We start from the raw sequence: 18,386 nt of genomic DNA, 5'->3' as shown, positions 1-18,386 counted from the left end.
CTTTGCTTTTGTTATTACCTAAAGCCTCAAGTCAACCTTTTCCCCCTGTCAGTTTATATCCAGTAAGTGAAAGTCAGCTGAAGAAACATTTGGTGTACTATGTCATTGGGGATTTTCCACTTTCTGCCCTATCTCTTGATCTTTCTTTCAGATTGAGGCAGTTTCAGTAGTGGCTGGTGCTTGTGGGATTTTGCATTGTTTTGTAGGTTCCTATTTTCTGAGTTTGGAAGCCACTCACAAAGGTAACCTTGACAGTGGGGATTTCCTACTCTAAAACAATTCGCCAAGCAGGAAAAAGGTTGCTGCAGGTACTCGAGGTGCTACTGCTGCCTGCCAGGAACGTGGACTCAGTGTTAACATGCGTCATTAACATGTTTTCTAGGGTGGATCACTTGTACACCTTCTTCGTGCAGTGGTCTCCTGATGTCTATGGGAAAGATGCCAAGGAGCAAGGCTTTGTGGTGGTTGAGAAGGAAGAACTGACCATGATCGACAATTTCTTCAGTGAGCCGACCACCAAGAGCTGGGAGGTAAACACCTAGACAAGAGAAGAGGCTGCCCTGGGCTCTGAAATGCCAAAGCAGACAAAATGGTCTTGCGCTCAGATTTAAAAAAAAAAAAAAAAAAAAAAAACTATTAGTAGCTGATACTGTTCTTTTATTTTTCTAACGTATTTAAAACGCATTCTGAAACTCTGTCTCCTGTGTCATATTAGAATGGATGGGTAGCTTGATTTGACTGGCAGTTACAGCTTGCTGACCCTGAGTTTTCTTTATCAAATTAAACCATCATATATCAAATACCTCTTTGACTGGGGGCAGGTTAGACATATCTGTGTCTAATAAGCTTACAGGACTGAGACAGGCAAGAGGGGACAAGAGGGGACAAAGGGGACTATATCTGTCACACCTTCCTGCCTCTAAGCCTGTTTTTTATTTTCTTGGATGTCTCTGGAATCTGGTCCTTTGCCTCCATCTTACTTTGTTCTTATCTTGAATTCCTTGAAGTAGTTTCATCCTCCTGTCTTAGATAGATGGTGAATGCATTCAGGGACATCTCACTACCATCTGTCAGGGTGAGTGGCGTAAGGGTTCCTCCATTGTTCATACCCATCTAGACCATTGTATTCCTGGAGAGTATACCCTCACACTTGCTCTGCTCTTAGGCAGTCAAGCATGGCCACAGAAAACCTAGCAACCAAAGCCAGTCATGGTGGCACATGCCTGTTGTCCTGCCATTCCATAGGCAAGGACAGAAGGATCTTTTGAGTCCAAGAGTTTGAGATGAACCTAAGCAGCACAGGCTAGACCTCATCTCAAAGGACAAAGCAAAGCAAATACCACAAAGCAAGCAGAATGGTACCAAGACAGATGGATGGTTTCTGAATCTGTCTGGCTCCTCCCTCATAACTAGAAATCTTTCCTCGTTGTAACCTCTCACGGGTCGTCTTCAGCTGCCTAGCCCACTTCAGCATCCATGCATCCTAGCATTGGGCCTCCCACCACTTTACAAAGAGGAAGGAATTACAGAGATATATTTTCTGGTCCTCCCTCTCCTGCATTTTAAAGGATCAGTTATTACATTCTTCATTTCTGGTTCAGAGGAAAGAGACTCTTTTCCTCTCTGAGGCTGCCTCCTGTCTTATTAGCCGTAGCTATCTTATGCATCTTGAAATGCTTTCTCCATCCTGTGTGGCTCCTGAACTTTCACCAGGATATGATGTTTTGTTGCTTTTTTTAGGGAAGAAAAAGGAAAAAAATCTCATCTACTTTATTTGTGGGGGGGTGGCACTTTATTCTACAGTCAGCACCCACCTTCACGCCCCCTTTGGGGGGTCTTTCATTGGTTTGAAAGTAGCCAAAGAGGCTAGGGCAGCTGTCTGATTCTCTGGGTCCTCCTGTCTCTCTCTCTCATGCACCACCATCTATAACTTTTGTACTTTCCTAGGGTCTGTGAATTGGACTCAGATCCTCATGCCAGAAATGCAAGCATTTAACTCAAGGCGAGCTGTTTCCTCATTGAGCTTATCCTCAGCTACTTCCCTTGGTCTTCACTTTTCTTGCTGCTCCCCTCTCTGTTGCCACCTGACTTTTGGATAAAAACTGCATTGTGTCATTGTCTCCAGCTTCTCAGTTGCCCTTTGAACCCTATTCCCTGCGATGTGCATTGCACCACAACCCCCATATACCCCATACTTACCACCTACTTTTACTTAAACAGCCATGTTCCTCTTTCCTACAAGATGCTATGATAGAGCTCACAGATGGCTCATAAGCCTAGCAGACTCTAAAAGACATGAAGATATGGGGGAAAGAAAGGGCAGCTGGAGTAAGATAATAGACTAGGAAGCTCCTTTATGTCTTTGTCCATACGGGAGACAAGTACTGCTCAGAAGCATTGTGATAGGCACCCCTGTCCCTCAGCTTCATGCTGTGAAGGAGAATTGTCAACTCCCATAGGAGTTAATGGGGTTTAATCTTCAGGATACCTAGAATAACTCATTACCCTAGAAAATTTTTGTTTCTGCTCATTTTATTATATTTTAGTGGCATCCAAGCCACAAACGCAGGTATAATACCAGATCCTTCTCTTTCTTTATCTTGACTAGGCCTTTCATCTTTGATCAGAACCCCATTGACTCTGCTTAATCCTTGTAGGGCCCTGTGCCCCTCTCCCTTGCCAGAACCTCTTTATTCCACCTGGACTTTCGCACCTCACTTGGACTCCAGTCTCCACCGACCCCACCTACCAGCCCATTCTCACCTTGTACTCAAGGCCTTCAAACATTCCTTATGTCTTCATTTCATCAATACAATGCATGTCCGTTATGAAAACTTGGAAAGCAGAGGGCAGACGTTAAATAAAATCTAATCGTACTTGTGCTTTTCATACATTTCTTTGGACTTCATTTTCTGTTATATCCGGGCACATGGGCTCCCCCTTTTAGTTCACACAGAGATTCTGTTCTAAGTAGTTGGCGTATGCTTTCCCCACCTGTTGTAGCCTTGGAATTGTTTTAAGTGTTTTAGACCTTAGGGTTTTTTTTGTTTTTTTTTTTTATATGACTGCCTGGGTTTTTTTTTTTTTTTGGTTCTTTTTTTGGAGCTGGGGACCAACCCAGGGCCTTGCGCTTCCTAGGTAAGCACTCTACCACTGAGCTAAATCCCCAGCCCCTAGACCTTAGTTTTTAATGCCTGCTTTTGTTTGTCTGTTTGCTTGCTTGCTTTAATAGGTCTATAAGTTAAGTTAGCCTCAAACTCAGGTTTCTGCTACAGGTTCCCAAGTACAGTAATTACAGAGAGAAACCATGCATCCTCCAACTAGTTGCTAATATTTTTATAGCTGTTATAATTTATTTAACAGTTTCCAGCTTGAGTTATTATATTGTTTGAATATTATTGTTTGAGTTATTATATTGTTTTATAAGAATAAGGTCTTCCACCTTAATTATTTAAAGAATTTCCTGGATGAGGAATTATGAGGGATGAAGACAGTGGATTTCTAAGGCTCCTGAGTTTTATGTGTCATCAACTAAACTCGCCACCAGCCTGAGGAACTTCCCACTGGGACCTGCCAGCGAAAAGGATTGTCAATATTACGCCTTTTTCCTTCTCCTAAAAATGCCTGCTAAATTAAAAAGTGGGTAGCGTTAGCCTGTAATTTAATTTTCATCTCCTTTATTATTGCTGAGCCCAAAATGAGCATGCTCACACACGAGTCAGCCCCCTCTGCGTTTCTTGCTGCTTCTCATTTTTCTACAACCCATTTTCCTAGAGCAGTGGCTCTCAGCCCTCCTAGTGCTGCAATCCTCACCGTGTGGTGACTCCCACCCATTGCTAATTCATAACTGTAATCTTGCTATTGTTATGTTATTAACAATGTATTGCTGATCTTGTTATAGAATTGATATGTGGGATATCTGATACACAACTCCCAAAGGAGTTGCAGCCCACAGGCTGAGATCCACTGCCCTAAAGAGACATTAGCAGTTCTCTACTCCACTGACTTTTTGTGATGAGAGAAACCTTTTTCTGTGTGTTTGACAGGTATTTACTCGTTTAATTTGTCTTTTGATGTTGGTGGCTTTTGTGTTTGTTTTGTTTTTTCTGTTTTTTTAAATCTATAGGTAGTCCTATAGTCCATAGTTGATATATATATATATATATATATATATGATAGGTTTTATTTTTAGTAATAATGTTTCCCATTACTATTGAGTGATTTTTGAGATTTCCTTCATTTTAAAAGGTCTTGTGTATGTTGTCAATTTAACTTACCATTTAAATACGTAAGTGTACTCATACACTCCCAGGCTTAAAGCTATGAGCACCATGTAACCCAATCCTCCCACTCACATAGCATTGTCTCATATGTGTGTAAGTGTGTGTACATGAGAGGTGCTGTATGATCTATGCTCACAAGCATGTGCTAGTGGTATACATGCCCCTGGGCATGCATGAGAAGGTCATAGGAAAGTGTTTGGTGTCACGGTCCATCACTTTCTACCATATTTCTTTGAAACAGCTTCCCTTACTGAACACTGAGCAAGGCTGGCATCTTGAAAGTCCCAGCCATCCTCCTGTTCCCATGTTCCACAGTGCTGGGATTACAAGCCTGCCAGGGGCTGTGCCTGGCCTTTTACAGATGCTGGCATCTGAACTCAGCTCTTCATGTTCTCACAGAAGTACCTTTTTTACAATGAGCCATAGCTCAAGCCCTCTGGATTTTTAAAAAGTCCAATCCTAGACCTTTACGTCAGGATACTTTGGTTTAGTAAGGTCATAGGAAGGATGTTTGAATGTATATTTTTCAAAGCTCCAAGATGAATCTGAAAAACAGCTAGGTTTTAGAACTACTCCTCTGTGAGATAAGACCCATTCAAGACACTGAAGAAAGTTCTTTACTCTTTCAGATCTTACCCACCTTTCTCATCTCTTCTCTAGGGATCTTTGTTCTTCAGCCATCGGGAACCATTTCTGTCCCTTTCTGCAACTCTGCACCTGGCATATCTCCCCGTCCCCCACCCACAGATGGACCCACCCATTCCCTTGTGAATAAGCCCTCTCGGGGCACAGCAGCTGTCCCAACCCTTCTCTGAGCACATCCAGCTCCTTTATTGCCTGTCATGGCGTTTGTTTGGCTATAATTTCATTTCCTATCACTCATCCATAAGAAACTGTGGGCTGTGTCCCTGTGCCTGGCAACACACCTGGCATGCCCCAGAATACAGGAAGTGCTTAAAAATGTTGGCACTCTCCAGCATCCAGGAAGCACTTAATTAACGTGTTCTATCATGAAATGCCAGGCACTGAAAATGGTGCTTCTCCCAGGAACAGAATCCAAGCGATTTTTGCCCCGGGTTGCATTGGGAGGGTCAGTCCTGGCTGATGTGTTGTGTCCACTCATCTGTCAGAGTAAAACTTAAAACCTACCCCGGGACCCTGAGCCTTCAGCAGCCCTGGGACTCGTGCCTGAAGACGAGGGTGGAAGAGTAACAGAAAGAGGTGAAAATTGATCTCTTGCAGATCTGTATTTCTTTCCAATACAGAAAATCCTCTGTCATCTGATCAGAGGATCAAAGAGAACCCAGTAGAGGACTTTTATCAGTCACTGCATGCATCCCATAATGCGAAACGATAAACTATACTTTGCCACCTGTTTTGTCGGACTACACGTGAGATGGCGTTGTTCAGTGCCTCCCGTAAATCAGAAGTGCTCCCACTCTTTCAAGTTACTTATGCCAGCAAAGTCTTAAAGTAGCGTGGAAACTGTTGTTGCCGTAGTGAGCCTGCCCACCACCCCTGCCGAAGGCTCCTTCTGTTTGTAAGATTCAAAGATGCAGGAACCCACCCTCGCCCGGTTTAAAATAGAGGTTGAACCTTAAAGAAGAAGGTAAAAGAAAACCCTGAAGAGACATGGAGAAGACAGCTCAGTTACCTACCTAGAGGGCATAAGAGGAAGAGTTCAGGAGAAGCGGGGGAGGGGGTGGGAACCACAACACTGGGACAATGGGGTTTTATTGTACTGCTAGGTTTCAAAGGTGAAAGTGTCATTTTACAAACTCCCGCTCTGCCTGACAGGAAGTGTGCCTGCTCTGAATCCTAATTTGGGTGTGTTCCTGTAGAAATGTTGAACCCCCTCCTGAGGGAAACAGAAACTCAATCGTGCAGGAAGCTAGATACCGAAAGAAAGAAAAAAAAAAACACACCAGTGTAGGTCAGCCTGTCAGCCAGTGGCTGGTGTGCAGGCAGCGGGAGAGAGACCAGTTCTTCTCTGTGGCCACAGTGTTCTCTCCCAGCACCATGCGAGGCAGAAGACTGCCCCTGGACATTCAGATTTTCTATTGTGCCAGGCCTGACCAAGAGCCTTTCGTGAAGGTAGGTGGGCATGCGTCCCGTGCCTGGGAGCCAGGATGCTGGCTGGGGAGCCGGCTGTCTGTCATGGGCATGTGTTTGGAATTCCTTCTAATTAGAAAGTATTGAGCACGTTCTCGTATTTCCTGCGAAGGCTTTTGCTCCCTCTTTCTGAAATCCTAAATCCATACTTGACTTGTTGTATCCCCCAGCCTCAGCTTGGACTATTTATGTTTTGTAGACTCTGAAAAATAGAAACAAAGCTTTGCTTTAATACTTTGCTTAGTCCGTTAAAAATGTTAGCTTTGTGGTTCTGTGAAAGTGTTTCTGTAACTTCTCCATCAGAAGATAGGAAATCCATAAGTGTATTTCCCTCCCAAAATTCAGCTCGGAAGATGAATAATCTGTCCATGTCATTGTATGTTTTGGAAGTCAAACCATGCATTACCTGACAACTCTCACTAGACGTAAGTTAGATGCCTTCTCTCCGTAACGTAGCTGTCGCTGCTACTAAATATCCCTGGGCATTTTAGAGAACTACTTACCTCTCACTTGTTTCATGCAGTGATTTGCTGAGAAGTTAAGAGGGACAAAATGTTGTTTTTAAGATGAGAATGTTAGTAGTTCATAAGCCCAACTGTATTTAAATAACTGATGTGTGAAATATAATGTTTTCCGATCTTGATGGGAAATTTTTGATCATTTTGAACTGTAGAGAGTGACTCGTGGCCTGGCTGTGGTTTAGGGTAAAGCTCGCTCTGCCTCCCGTCCGTTTGCTTCTGGTGGCCGTTATCATTCATCACTGCTTCTAGTCTTGGTTGCTGTGTACACAACCAGGAAGCTTAATTGAAACCTATCCTTATCGCCCCAAGCTCTCTATTTATAGACATTCTGTAGGATCTCTGATGATTCGCTTTACGATTTAAATCTGGACTCACCAGCTCCAGGAGCCTAGCTTAATTGTTTTCAGGGATATAAACCTTGTGGAGCTACTCAGTTTGGAGCAGGAGGGAAGAGCAAAACTGGAAAGCTTGTGACGTTAAATCATGCGTACCAAATGCTCAGCTGTCCTGGGTTAAACTGTGCATTTGTTCTGGGTTTGAAAATTCATCATTTCCCCCAAAGTCCTTGTCTGTTTCTCCCCTGCGACCCAACACTCCACCTTTTAGTCAGAGGTGTACCCCAGGGTTGTTTGGGGAAAGTGCATCTCATCTGGGCTTTCACATCGGCTATTTCTGTCCTCACTTTAGATCATCACAGTTGAGGAGGCAAAACGCAGGAAGAGCACTGGGAGCTACTACGAGGAGGAAGAGGAGGAGGAGGAGGGGCTGCCCATCCTGCAGTCCCACAGTGCACTCCTGGAAAACATGCACATCGAGCAGGTGGGTTCTCCACAGACTGAACATGGCTTCAGGGCCTCACGGAGTGTCCGTGGCCTGAGAGAAGCAGCTAGGTGAGGAAGCAGAGGCACAGAGCCTAACCACAGCCGGCATCGCTTCCCCACTTCTGAAACGTTACACAGCCCTCTTCATGGCCTTCCTGGCAGCCGACAAGACCTGAAGAGAAGGCCATTGCTCAACATGGAAGTGACCTAAAAAGGATCCAATATATTAAATATATTTACTATTTAAAGTACATATTATAAAAAAGTTAACATTATAAAAGTATATAATTAATCTGTGTGTACTTGCATTCTCTGAAAAGTTTGCTACTTGAATTTTGTGACGTATTAGTGTTTAGTGAGGTGAATGTAGAATCTTTTATACTTTTTTCCACCTGTTAGATTAGGAATGTGAATTCCTGAAACCTTAAAGACTCCAACCAGGAAGGCCCAGGGGCTTGGCCAGACATCTATAGAGGTGCGCTTAATGCTGCCTGCCCCTGCCACTGACTTCCAGCGTTCCATCTTGATAGCGCTTCTCGGAGAGACTCTTTATTAGTGTTTATGGCACCTAGCTTAAGCTAAATATAGTTGACAGACGCGGGAACAAGGTGGACAAAGTCTCTGTGAACTCACATGGAAAACGCAGGTGCTTCCTTGGTCTGTGTGACACCGTAGTCAGTAGCAGCTTCAAACCTAGGAACACTTAGAGCAGCTGGAAAAATATAAAGTGACGGAGAGCCAGGTTGAATTATAAAGGAAAGAATATTCTAGTGAATGCCCCTTTGGTTGGCTGGGTTTGCGCCAAGTCTTCAGATAAACAATGTTACATTACTAGGGACACCTTGCTCTGGGATGCACCTCAGAGTCCTCTAGTGACATTGTAGTTGTGTTGGTTTGTGTAACAAATTTCTGTGACATTCGGGATTAGCACAGATTTACCTAAGAACACTTTTTTTTTTTTTTTTTTTTTTTTTGGTGTGACTATCTTATCAGTGACACTGGAAGCTGATAATCAGGCTCTGGGTGAGCAAGGTATCTCCTGGGCAGCATCCTAGCCAAGGCAAACACTCTCCAGGTTTCCCTTCTCTTTCTCAGCTAGTGGTAAGAAACATTTGCCAGGGGAGAACAAGTCAGGATGTGCGTGCACGGTCCTTTAGTTTGAAGCACAGGCAGGCAGTTAGTTAACGCACTGCTTCGTGACTCATTGGTGGTTAATCTTTGTATTTCCTTGCTTGGATTGGCAGCTGGCCCGACGCCTTCCAGCCAGGGTACAAGGCTATCCCTGGAGACTGGCCTACAGCACATTAGAGCATGGAACAAGCTTAAAGACTCTCTACAGGAAGTCAGCATCTCTAGACAGTCCTGTTCTTTTGGTCATCAAAGACATGGATAACCAGGTGAGGCCCGTTTGTCTCTCAGAGAACATATATCTTGTTTTTTGTTTTGTTTTGTCTTTTGAGAGATAAGATTTCAATGTATCTCAAGCCATATAACCTAAGGTGTTTTTCGAACTCCTGATCTTTCTACATCCACCCTCTGAGGGCTAGAATCATTAGTGTGTGTGACCATAAGTGATTAACTAGAGCTGTGAATCAAGCCCAGGGCCACATGCGTGCAGGACAAACTCTGCCCACTGAACTGTATCCCCACCTGAAAAGATATTGAGGTGGTAAGTTTTTAGGAATACCCAACAGTAGACAGATTGCTATATTGACTCCCATGCTCAGGCTAAATGGATTTGGCCATTCTTGGTTTTTGTCCTCCTCTTCTTGTTTTTGTTTGTTGCTGTATTTTGAAATCCTGATATAAAGAAAGTGGAGTGATTGCATGCCGAGAAATCTCCCCCGAGCTGACCATGAAGTAGAAAACAATAACCTAAAGAGGTTTAACAGTAGAAGTTAGGGACAAGCGTGGGTATGGTTGCAAAGACGATCCCAGTGGCATACCAGAGTTTTATCCTAAGGTCTTAAGTGGTGCCCACTGATGATGCCTACTGAGGGGGATAGTCACTGACTGTTTACTGCGTCTGCAGTTTAGTGGTTCAGCAGCCACAGGAAATCCTTTCCTGATGGTACTCTTACCTGTGTGCTGGCCACCCTTTCTGTGGGTCATTCAAGCTATTATATAGTACCTCATCTGTTCTACACTGTTACCACCTCCTTCAAATCGGCTTACATTGCACATGGAATATGCGCAGACCTTTCATTTCCTGTTCAATCAGGCCAGTACATGCTGCAATTCAACCTCATTAATCAATCTAGTTAGTTTAGTCATGGTGCGTCCATCAATGCCTGTTATGTTCAGAATAGCTCAGGTTGGATCTTTGTCATCCAAACTTCTTGGAATAAAAGTGTTTTAAAATTTGGATTTTGGGGAGTCATGGACTATTTATATATGTATAAGAAGATATCTTGAAGCATGAGATCACAGTTGTTCCACACAATACACAGACACATGCACGTGCAAAGGGGTGTGTGTGTGTGTGTGTGTGTGTGTGTGTGTGTGTGTGTGTGTGTGTGTGTTTTGTAATTTTGCTCATGAAACAGGTTCTCAGTGCAGATCTTTCTGCTTCTGGCATCATGCTGGCACTCAGAAAGTTTGGGACTTGAAGGAGTTTTCTGGTTGGGGTTGCTCAATCCGTTATGCTCAGCTGAGGAGCTGTGAAGCACAACTCTCTATCCTGCCAATTACCTCTCTGAATGAGGTACATATGTATGTATGTGTGTATGTATGTATATATGTATGTGTATATATGTATGTGTATGTATGCATATATGTATATATGTGTATATATATGTGTGTGTATATATACATATATATATATATATATATATATATATATATATATATATATATATATAACCATGTGGCCTACATCTAATCCATGCACTTGGAAGGCAGAAGAGGTGACTCTGTGGCTCAACACCAGCCCTGTCTACAAAGTGAGCTCTAAGACTGCCAGGACAACACAGAGAAACCCGTCCAAAAAAATATTAAGGCCCTGGTGAGATTACAGTTTTTATGGCCTTGTCGCCATAATAAGAATTATGGAAAGTAAAATCTGTTACTATATTTACTCTTATTATGTCAGGATTGATAACATCTTATTTAATAGTGGTCCAAGGCAGGGTTGGGGATTTAGCTCTGTGGTAGAGCGCTTGCTAGGCCCTGGGTTCGGTCCTCAGGTCCGAAAAAAAAATAAATAAATAAATAAATAATGGTCCAAGGTGAACAGTGGGAACAATTAAGATAGAAATCAAAATAATACCACAGTGTTTAAAGTGGCATAGAAAGTTAGGAAATGGGGTTGGGGATTTAGCTCAGTGGTAGAGCGCTTGCCTAGGAAGCGCAAGGCCCTGGGTTCGATCCCCAGTCAAAAAAAAGAACCAAAAAAAAAAAAAAAAAAAAAAGAAAGTTAGGAAATGTTAGAATCATTGGTGCTATTATGTCTTGGATAAGATGGTGACTAGATACAGTTCAAAAATGTATATAGTTTCTGTCCGTTTAGCAGTAGTATCCAACTTGTCCACACTGAGAAGGTATCAATGAGGCACAGTTTTGCTATTCCTGCCAGCAGTGACATAACAGAGGCCTGAGGCCTTACATGTTGTCAGGGAGTAGAGCAGAGCTTCTTAGCTTCCTGGTGCTGCAGCTCTTTTAATAGAGTTCCTCATGTTATAGAGACACCAACCATAAAATTATTTTGTTGCTACTTCAAAACCGTAATTTAACTTCTGTTATGAATCATACTATAAATATCTGATATGCAGCCCCATGGGGGTCATGACCTACAGGTTGAGAACCACTGGAGTAGAGTCTTAACACAGCATACATCCTGCAGATGCATGTGCTGCTGTGAATCTTTGGACATTAGCTCTGAACATTCCAGCCCCTCCATCCTGAGGAAATAAGGTGGCTTTACTGTTTATGGGAATATGACAGACACATTAAAAACTAATGTTAGCCATGCTGAAGGAGAATGAGGAGCTGCAGAGAATTGTGGGAATTATAAAAGCAACAATCCTTTACAGTCTGGAAATTGTCCTGAAGGCATGCAGCAAACGAAGAAATATTTATTCAAGAAGACCTAATAAATCTCAGTAATAACAATGAAATTCTTTGCACTTGAGATACAACCCAATTCCCACCTCTCCAACAAACCCCAGCTCAAACCCTTAGTTTTACTCTGGACTTGTGTGGCCCAGGAGATGGGGTCCCCTCTTCTCTTAGCTGCCAGTTTTCTGCCCCTTCTAACAGACCCAGCACTTCTTATACCCCCCGAAGTTCATTGTTTCAGAGATGAAAATTCAGACAAGTATGGCCTAGTGGGAGAAGTCCTTTTCCTCCAGCCAGCCCACATACTCACATCCCAGACGCCGCAGGTTGTGAATACCACAGGCTTCATTGTTCTCGTCCTAGCAGTAGATGACTATGCATTATTTGAAACAACCCAAGACCAGATCAGCATTCTGCTACAAAGCAACGTTGCTTTTCTAAGAAAAGCAGACAGATGCATAGCTGAAAGTCCAGTTCAGTGCCTTAGGAACTTGTTCCAGAGGGAGAAGCTGGGATAGGACATGAAGCCCTGACCCCCTTCCCACAGAGCTGGGGGGGTGTCGTTTGATGAGTACAGAGGTTCAAGGCCAAGGATATTCCTAGCAGTGATTACATTTTGGCTATAAACAGTTGAGGAGAGTTGAGTTCACCATGGAAACATGCTTCCCTAGCCTGTGTGAGGCCCTGAGTTCAGTTGTTAGCACCACAAAAAAAAAAAAAAAATGCAGTTAGACATTCACGGGTTTTATGTTACCCTTCATTCCATCCTTTCCAGTTTTCTTTAGTTGTACAGATTCCTTTCTCTCTGTTATTGCTAAGTGTATTGCATTTTCATTATACAGAAATCTTAATGTGCAAATCGTTTTGTGTTCCTTTCCCCCTAAAGAAACTAATAGAAAAAAAGAGCCTAAATCTTTGTTTATATAGTTGTTGGGAAACAGACTCGATAGTAGCCCTGGCATTGTTCAATCCACAGTTCTTAAATAGATTTCCATGATCACTGAAAAAAAAATAAATAAATAACGGAGAAATATGATAGGGGTTGGGGATTTAGCTCAGTGGTAGAGCGCTTGCCTAGCAAGCACAAGGCCCTGGGTTCAGTCCCCGGCTCCGAAAAAAAGAAAAGAAAAAAAAATATGATATAGAACTTTGCAGAGGGCTAGAGACAGCATTTCCCATTGGTTTATCTGAAAACAGCTCGTGTCCCACCTCTTAAAGGATTCTTTACTCTCATGTCTTATTTTAAAATTACGCTTTTAAAAAGAAATAGGTGCCCCCCTATTGTATCCCAGGTCTGTTATTAGGAGAAGAGAAAGTAATTGCTTATGTTTTATTATAAGATTTTTTTCTTCGTTTTTAGCAGTTGTAGAGAAAATTGGGGGGGAGGGGTAGGAAGTATGAAAATCTTTAGAATTAGAAATGTGTAGTGTTCAGTATTAAATAGAAGTAGTGAAAAAGACAGCACACAGTGATTTTGAACCAGTTAAAGTATTTTTTTAATTGTTAGACATTTTCAAATAACCTCTACAAAAGCAGTGTTTTTCAAGTAGGCTTTGCAGTGGAGGACGCAGGAGGCACCGAGTGACATTTTCAAGATATATATGACTCCATCTCCTAACTCTCACCTGTATGCACTGATAGGATAGGAACAGAAGGCCCAGAAACCGAGGCAGTAATGACCAGAATCTATAACTTGACTCTCCTACCTCCCAGAAGAGTCATGGATATAGTAAATACATCACGTTTAGCTGGGCAGTGGTAATCCCAGCACTCAGGAGGCAAAAGCAGGTGGATCTCTGTGAGTTTGAGGCCAACCTGGTCTACAGAGTAAGTTTCAGGACAGCCAAGGCTATGTAGAGAGACCCAGTCTCAAAGCTCACTTCCCATCCCTCAAAAATCACATCTAAAGGCGAGAGTTACCTTTAAATTCAAAGCTACTTCAAACTAAGTATTCTCATCAGTCATCTTTAAGTATTTTTATCTCTCGTTATTAAAAGCAGAAAGGGAGGAAAGTTTATCTTTGAGAGGGCAGGATGTTCAGCCTTGGTCTCACTCATAAAACACATGAGAAAGCTAGACATGATGGCTCGTGCCTAGCACCAAGGGGCGAAAGCAAGGACAGTTTGTGGAACACTAGTGGCCCACCTAGGCTACATAGTGAGTTCCAGTCCAGCCTATCCTGTATTATAAGACTCTGTCCCAAGCAACAAAAGAAAATATAAAACCAAATCCTTCTAGAAATGTCCTGTCACTCAATTGTTTCTATTTTTTTTTTTTTCTGTCATCCTCCATATTCGACTTCAGCAGCCTTTTAACTGCTGGATTCTTGGCCTCTTTAACAATTAATGCAATGCCTCGAAGCTTCTCTGATGGATTCTCCACATACCAGGAAGCCTGGCCACATGGGTTCCACTTAGAGCCAGAGGGTATTGTAATTGCTTTGTTTGATGGGGTTTTTTTTTCCACTTAAAGAGTTCTAATTTAATAATAACCTTTGCTGAAAGAGTTATAAGATCTCAGAACAATAGTGTGTCAAACATACTTCAGAAGGTCTCTCTATGGGAGTTTAATTTTGAAAGTAAGTCTTCTGTTTTCTTTTAATAGATATTTGGGGCATATGCAACTCATCCCTTCAGGTTCAGTGACCACTATTACGGCACGGGCGAAACGTTTCTCTACACCTTCAGTCCTAATTTCAAGGTACCTGGATGGGTGAAATGCTTGAATGGGCAGGGTGGTGTTGTTAGCAGTCGGGGTGAAAGGGAGGCACAGACACTGGGATAGTGGGTTTCCTGTAATCCCTCCTGCATTCCTTGCTCTCAGTCTAGTTCTCCATGACTGTAGCATACAGACTGCTTAGAGACCCAGCGTTAGGAGTTTCTCAGTCTGTGATGCAGGGAGAGATTGGAAGTCAGAGCCAGCACATTATGGAATTATTACTATTTCATAGCCATTGGTGATCTCGTAGCCATTCCTTAAGTCCTTGGTTACTCGAAGGGATGTTTCCTTTGTACACAACGTGACTATTCAGGTGTCTTCTCTGTTAATTCTCTGAATTGAAGTGTTGGTGCTCTCTTTTGTGTTTCTGCCCTTAGGTCTTTAAGTGGAGCGGAGAAAACTCATATTTTATCAATGGAGACATAAGTTCTTTAGAACTCGGTGGTGGAGGGTAAGGCTCTTGTCATTTTCTTACTTGGGGATCCGCTTAGGCCGAGGTAGTCTATCTGCTTAGATTAATTAGGACAGTGTACTAACGCACACCACTGAGAACCAAAGATAAATGATTTATTAATGTGCCTGAGAGACTACGGCTGCTGTCCTTTAGGAGAGACCTGTCTACACAGCTGTTCCTGCTTTGTGAGCAGTTTATAGAGTTCTGTCTGTCTTGGCCCAGAAGAAAGAGAACCTGGCAGGAAAAGGCAGAAAGCACGTCATGTAAGCCATGTCTGTGACCTTTTTCCTTTAACTTTGTTCCAGGGGACGGTTTGGTCTGTGGCTAGATGCTGATCTGTATCATGGACGCAGCAATTCTTGCAGTACTTTTAATAATGATATCCTTTCGAAAAAAGAAGACTTCATAGTTCAGGACCTAGAGGTATGGACATTTGAGTGAAATCCAGGCTGCCTTAAAACATAACATGGAAAAGACTGGGCTAGCATAGCCGCTTACTGGAAGGCAGGCCCGGCCCTGGCTGCCTCAGCCCACAGCAGCGCTTTCTTTCTGTGGTCGTCTCAGAGCATCATCACCGCGCAGACAGATCCTGGAAGGTTGCCTGTGGAGGACAGACACTGAAGACAGAAGTCTGAAGTCCACATTGTTTAAAACAAAAAGACTTTGTACCTCCACTGCTTTCAAATTCACACCATGAGGAATCAGAGTGTTCATAGATGTATGAGTCGGATGCGATTTTTATTTTTGGTAACTGTGAAAAAATAAGATACTGTGGAAGTATATACCTGCTTTATGTATTTATCAGCATAATTTTACCAAATGTATACTTATTGTTTGCCATAGAAAGCTGAATCTGATTTAGAGAAATTGAAAGAATATAGCACTTAAAGGGAATATCTAATTTTTTAAGAACTTTTATTTATTGTTTTTAGTGTATTGTCTGAAATATGTTGATTTTTTTTTCTTTTAATGTGTCAAATCCTGAAATAAATGTATATGTTTTGTGCTATGTTTGGGAAACAAGTCTCTTTTGATTTGTACAGTTTTATATTCATTTTTTTTTGCCCTGATTATTTAGGGTAATATAGTCTTTATTTATTAAGAGAGAGTGTATGTGTATTTTCAAAAGTTCATTACCGATGTTTTTTGACCTGACTTTATAGAGCGGCTTTTTATTTAGTTTGTAAGGTACTCCTTGAGTACCCTAAGCATTTGTGGGAAGCAGAACGTGGCATCTCTCACAGTTGTAAGTTGGTGTTTATCGAAATACAGATCTTCACGAACATGAATGTACAAGTCGTCCTTCTACCAAGAGAATGTTTGCTTCTTTTGAAATCGTGTGAATCGTGTATTAATAATAGTAACTTGGTCTCTTATTTTACCTCTTTTTTTTTTTTTTTATTTTACATTGTTTCTTCTCCAGGTGTTTACATGAATGGTAGTCCTCTGTTAAAAGGGAGTGTTTAATTTGTGTGTCTTTAACGTCAGATAAAACATGTCAAGTTGGACCAACTTTCTTGGTTTCTGGAATCAGTAAGATCCAGATAATAATGATCCAATCCAATAAGGAGGGAAAAAAACAATTCAAAGAGTTATATTCATATCACAATTGAAAGAAAAAAGGAAATCTATTTTGTAAAATATAAACTCACTTTCGCATCATAGGGCACCTTTTATTTTAAATAGTGAGAAGTAAAGTCATGAATGCCATTGATGGGCTCCCGTGTATGAAGGCCAAAGACTGCGATGGAAAGACTTAAATAACAGCCAAAGCCGAAAAGTTGTCTGTCGCCAATTACGCCCCCGTGATCTTTCTGAATGGGAAATGAGCAAACCGTGTTTACACATCTGTTTATGTTCAGAATATTGTCGAGTCTTTAGACTCTTTGTAAGAAAACACTGTCCTGTGCCCTGCCTCAAGCCAGTTGTGTCATTCACTGCCACTCCATACTAGCTTAAGGGAATGCTGTAAAATTTTAAATCTGTAGACCACATACACCTTTTACCCAAGTTCTCCCATTGAGGACTCTTGCTTAAAAACATGCAATTTGACTTTGGTCTGCTCACGCACATGATTGGCGAGATCCCAGGAATGTCACGTGGTGATTTTGTTCACCGTTTAGACCATCTGTAACCGTACGCTGTTGATGAACGAGATGGTCATTTTGCCCTGTAGATTACTCTTACCTAGTTTAGTCCGTGATGCTGTACTTGTGAGAGCATTTCCAGATGCTGTGTTCTCTATTTAAAACAGTATTGTCTGAACAGGAATGTGTGGCCCTTCATTATGGATACCAACTACATGTAATGCAGTGCTACTCCAATATTTTCAATAAAGGAATTTATGCATTCAGTGTGCATTTCTTTCCTAGACGTCAGAGATGTGACAGGATCCGTTCCAGGGCACTACAACAGAACAATCACACAATTTTCCCAGTCCTGTAAGAATTGCATTGAGACTGTAGTGCTCAGAGTTTATTGATCATGTACTGGCATTATGATTAAAACAGTGTATTGCTTTCATTAAAAATACTTTTGCAGCTATAGAAATGTCTCTGTGCACAAGGGCTTCCTGTGCTTGCTGACAACTTGCACTATTTCTTAGCATCCATGCTGGGCAGTTCACAAGTGCCTGTAAGCTCCGGTTCCAGGGAGATTGTGTTCCTACACGGACAGCTGCACTCACATGTACGCACATATACACATGCGCTTACAGCCTCAGCCTCACACGCATGCACTTAAAGAATAGAAGAAGAATAAATATTAGGGGGGTGAAAATTCCATCTTCACAATATTGGAAACCCTAACGAAGATAGTTACTAAGGAAATCCAGAGATTTGTTAAAGAATGTTTTGAAAACTCGCATTCCATGAAATCTGAGATATAGGAACCATAATGAACTGGATAAGTTTCCTGAAACATGACTTACCAAAAAATGAATCAAGGTAAGGTAGGCGGGCCTGCAATGATCAATACCACTGAAGCTGGAAATGGTTCAGAGGTCTTTTAAAAGAAGATCAGACTCTAGATTTGCACTTTGGGACTGTGAATGGGAGAAAATGGAAAGTATTTGATTAACTAGATTATCCTGTTCTAACTTACTTTTACTTAGGAAAAAAATCAGACAAAATTTAAAATTTTTTTTCTCCAAAGGATATTTTATTGTAACAGATCTCATAAGCAAAGTAATGCAGTGTACTATGTAAGTGTGTGGTAAAAATGTTAGCTGGCAAAACTAGCAAAAGTTACTTAAACTCTTTCTGCCTCATTTCCATCATCTATAAAATGAGAATAATAGTACCAACCACAGTAAACATTAGGAAGTGAGCTAGAACCTGGAGCAGTAAAGTATCTAAGCATCTGTAATCCCAGCTATTCCACACATAAATCAGCCTCAAGCTCAGGAAATCAAAGTCAGCCA

General features: G+C 41.9%; 1 protein-coding gene across 6 annotated transcripts in view; it reads left to right on the top strand.

Moving 5' to 3' along the window:
* Positions 1-17,318, top strand: part of Ncoa7 (nuclear receptor coactivator 7) — a 152,153-nt gene extending 134,835 nt beyond the window's left edge. For 3 of the 6 annotated variants that reach the window (XM_032894859.1, XM_032894858.1, XM_032894860.1), the window contains exons 10-11: positions 383-530; positions 7,604-8,211. In XM_032894859.1, the coding sequence (XP_032750750.1) occupies positions 383-530; positions 7,604-7,810 (355 nt within the window). In that variant the 3' untranslated portion in view covers positions 7,811-8,211. Of the gene's footprint in view, positions 1-382; positions 531-6,000; positions 6,378-7,603; positions 8,212-8,981; positions 9,135-14,397; positions 14,494-14,888; positions 14,963-15,270 lie in introns of those variants that run through there. The other 3 variants (XM_032894862.1, XM_032894861.1, XM_032894863.1) reach the window with 2 other exon arrangements.
* The last annotated feature ends 1,068 nt before the right edge of the window (positions 17,319-18,386 follow it).

This window comes from Rattus rattus, chromosome 2 (genome assembly GCF_011064425.1).
Source record: "Rattus rattus isolate New Zealand chromosome 2, Rrattus_CSIRO_v1, whole genome shotgun sequence".
Taxonomy (NCBI): Eukaryota; Metazoa; Chordata; class Mammalia; order Rodentia; family Muridae; genus Rattus; species Rattus rattus.
Note: the sequence above shows the minus strand (reverse complement) of the source record. Positions and strands in the feature narration are given on the sequence as shown.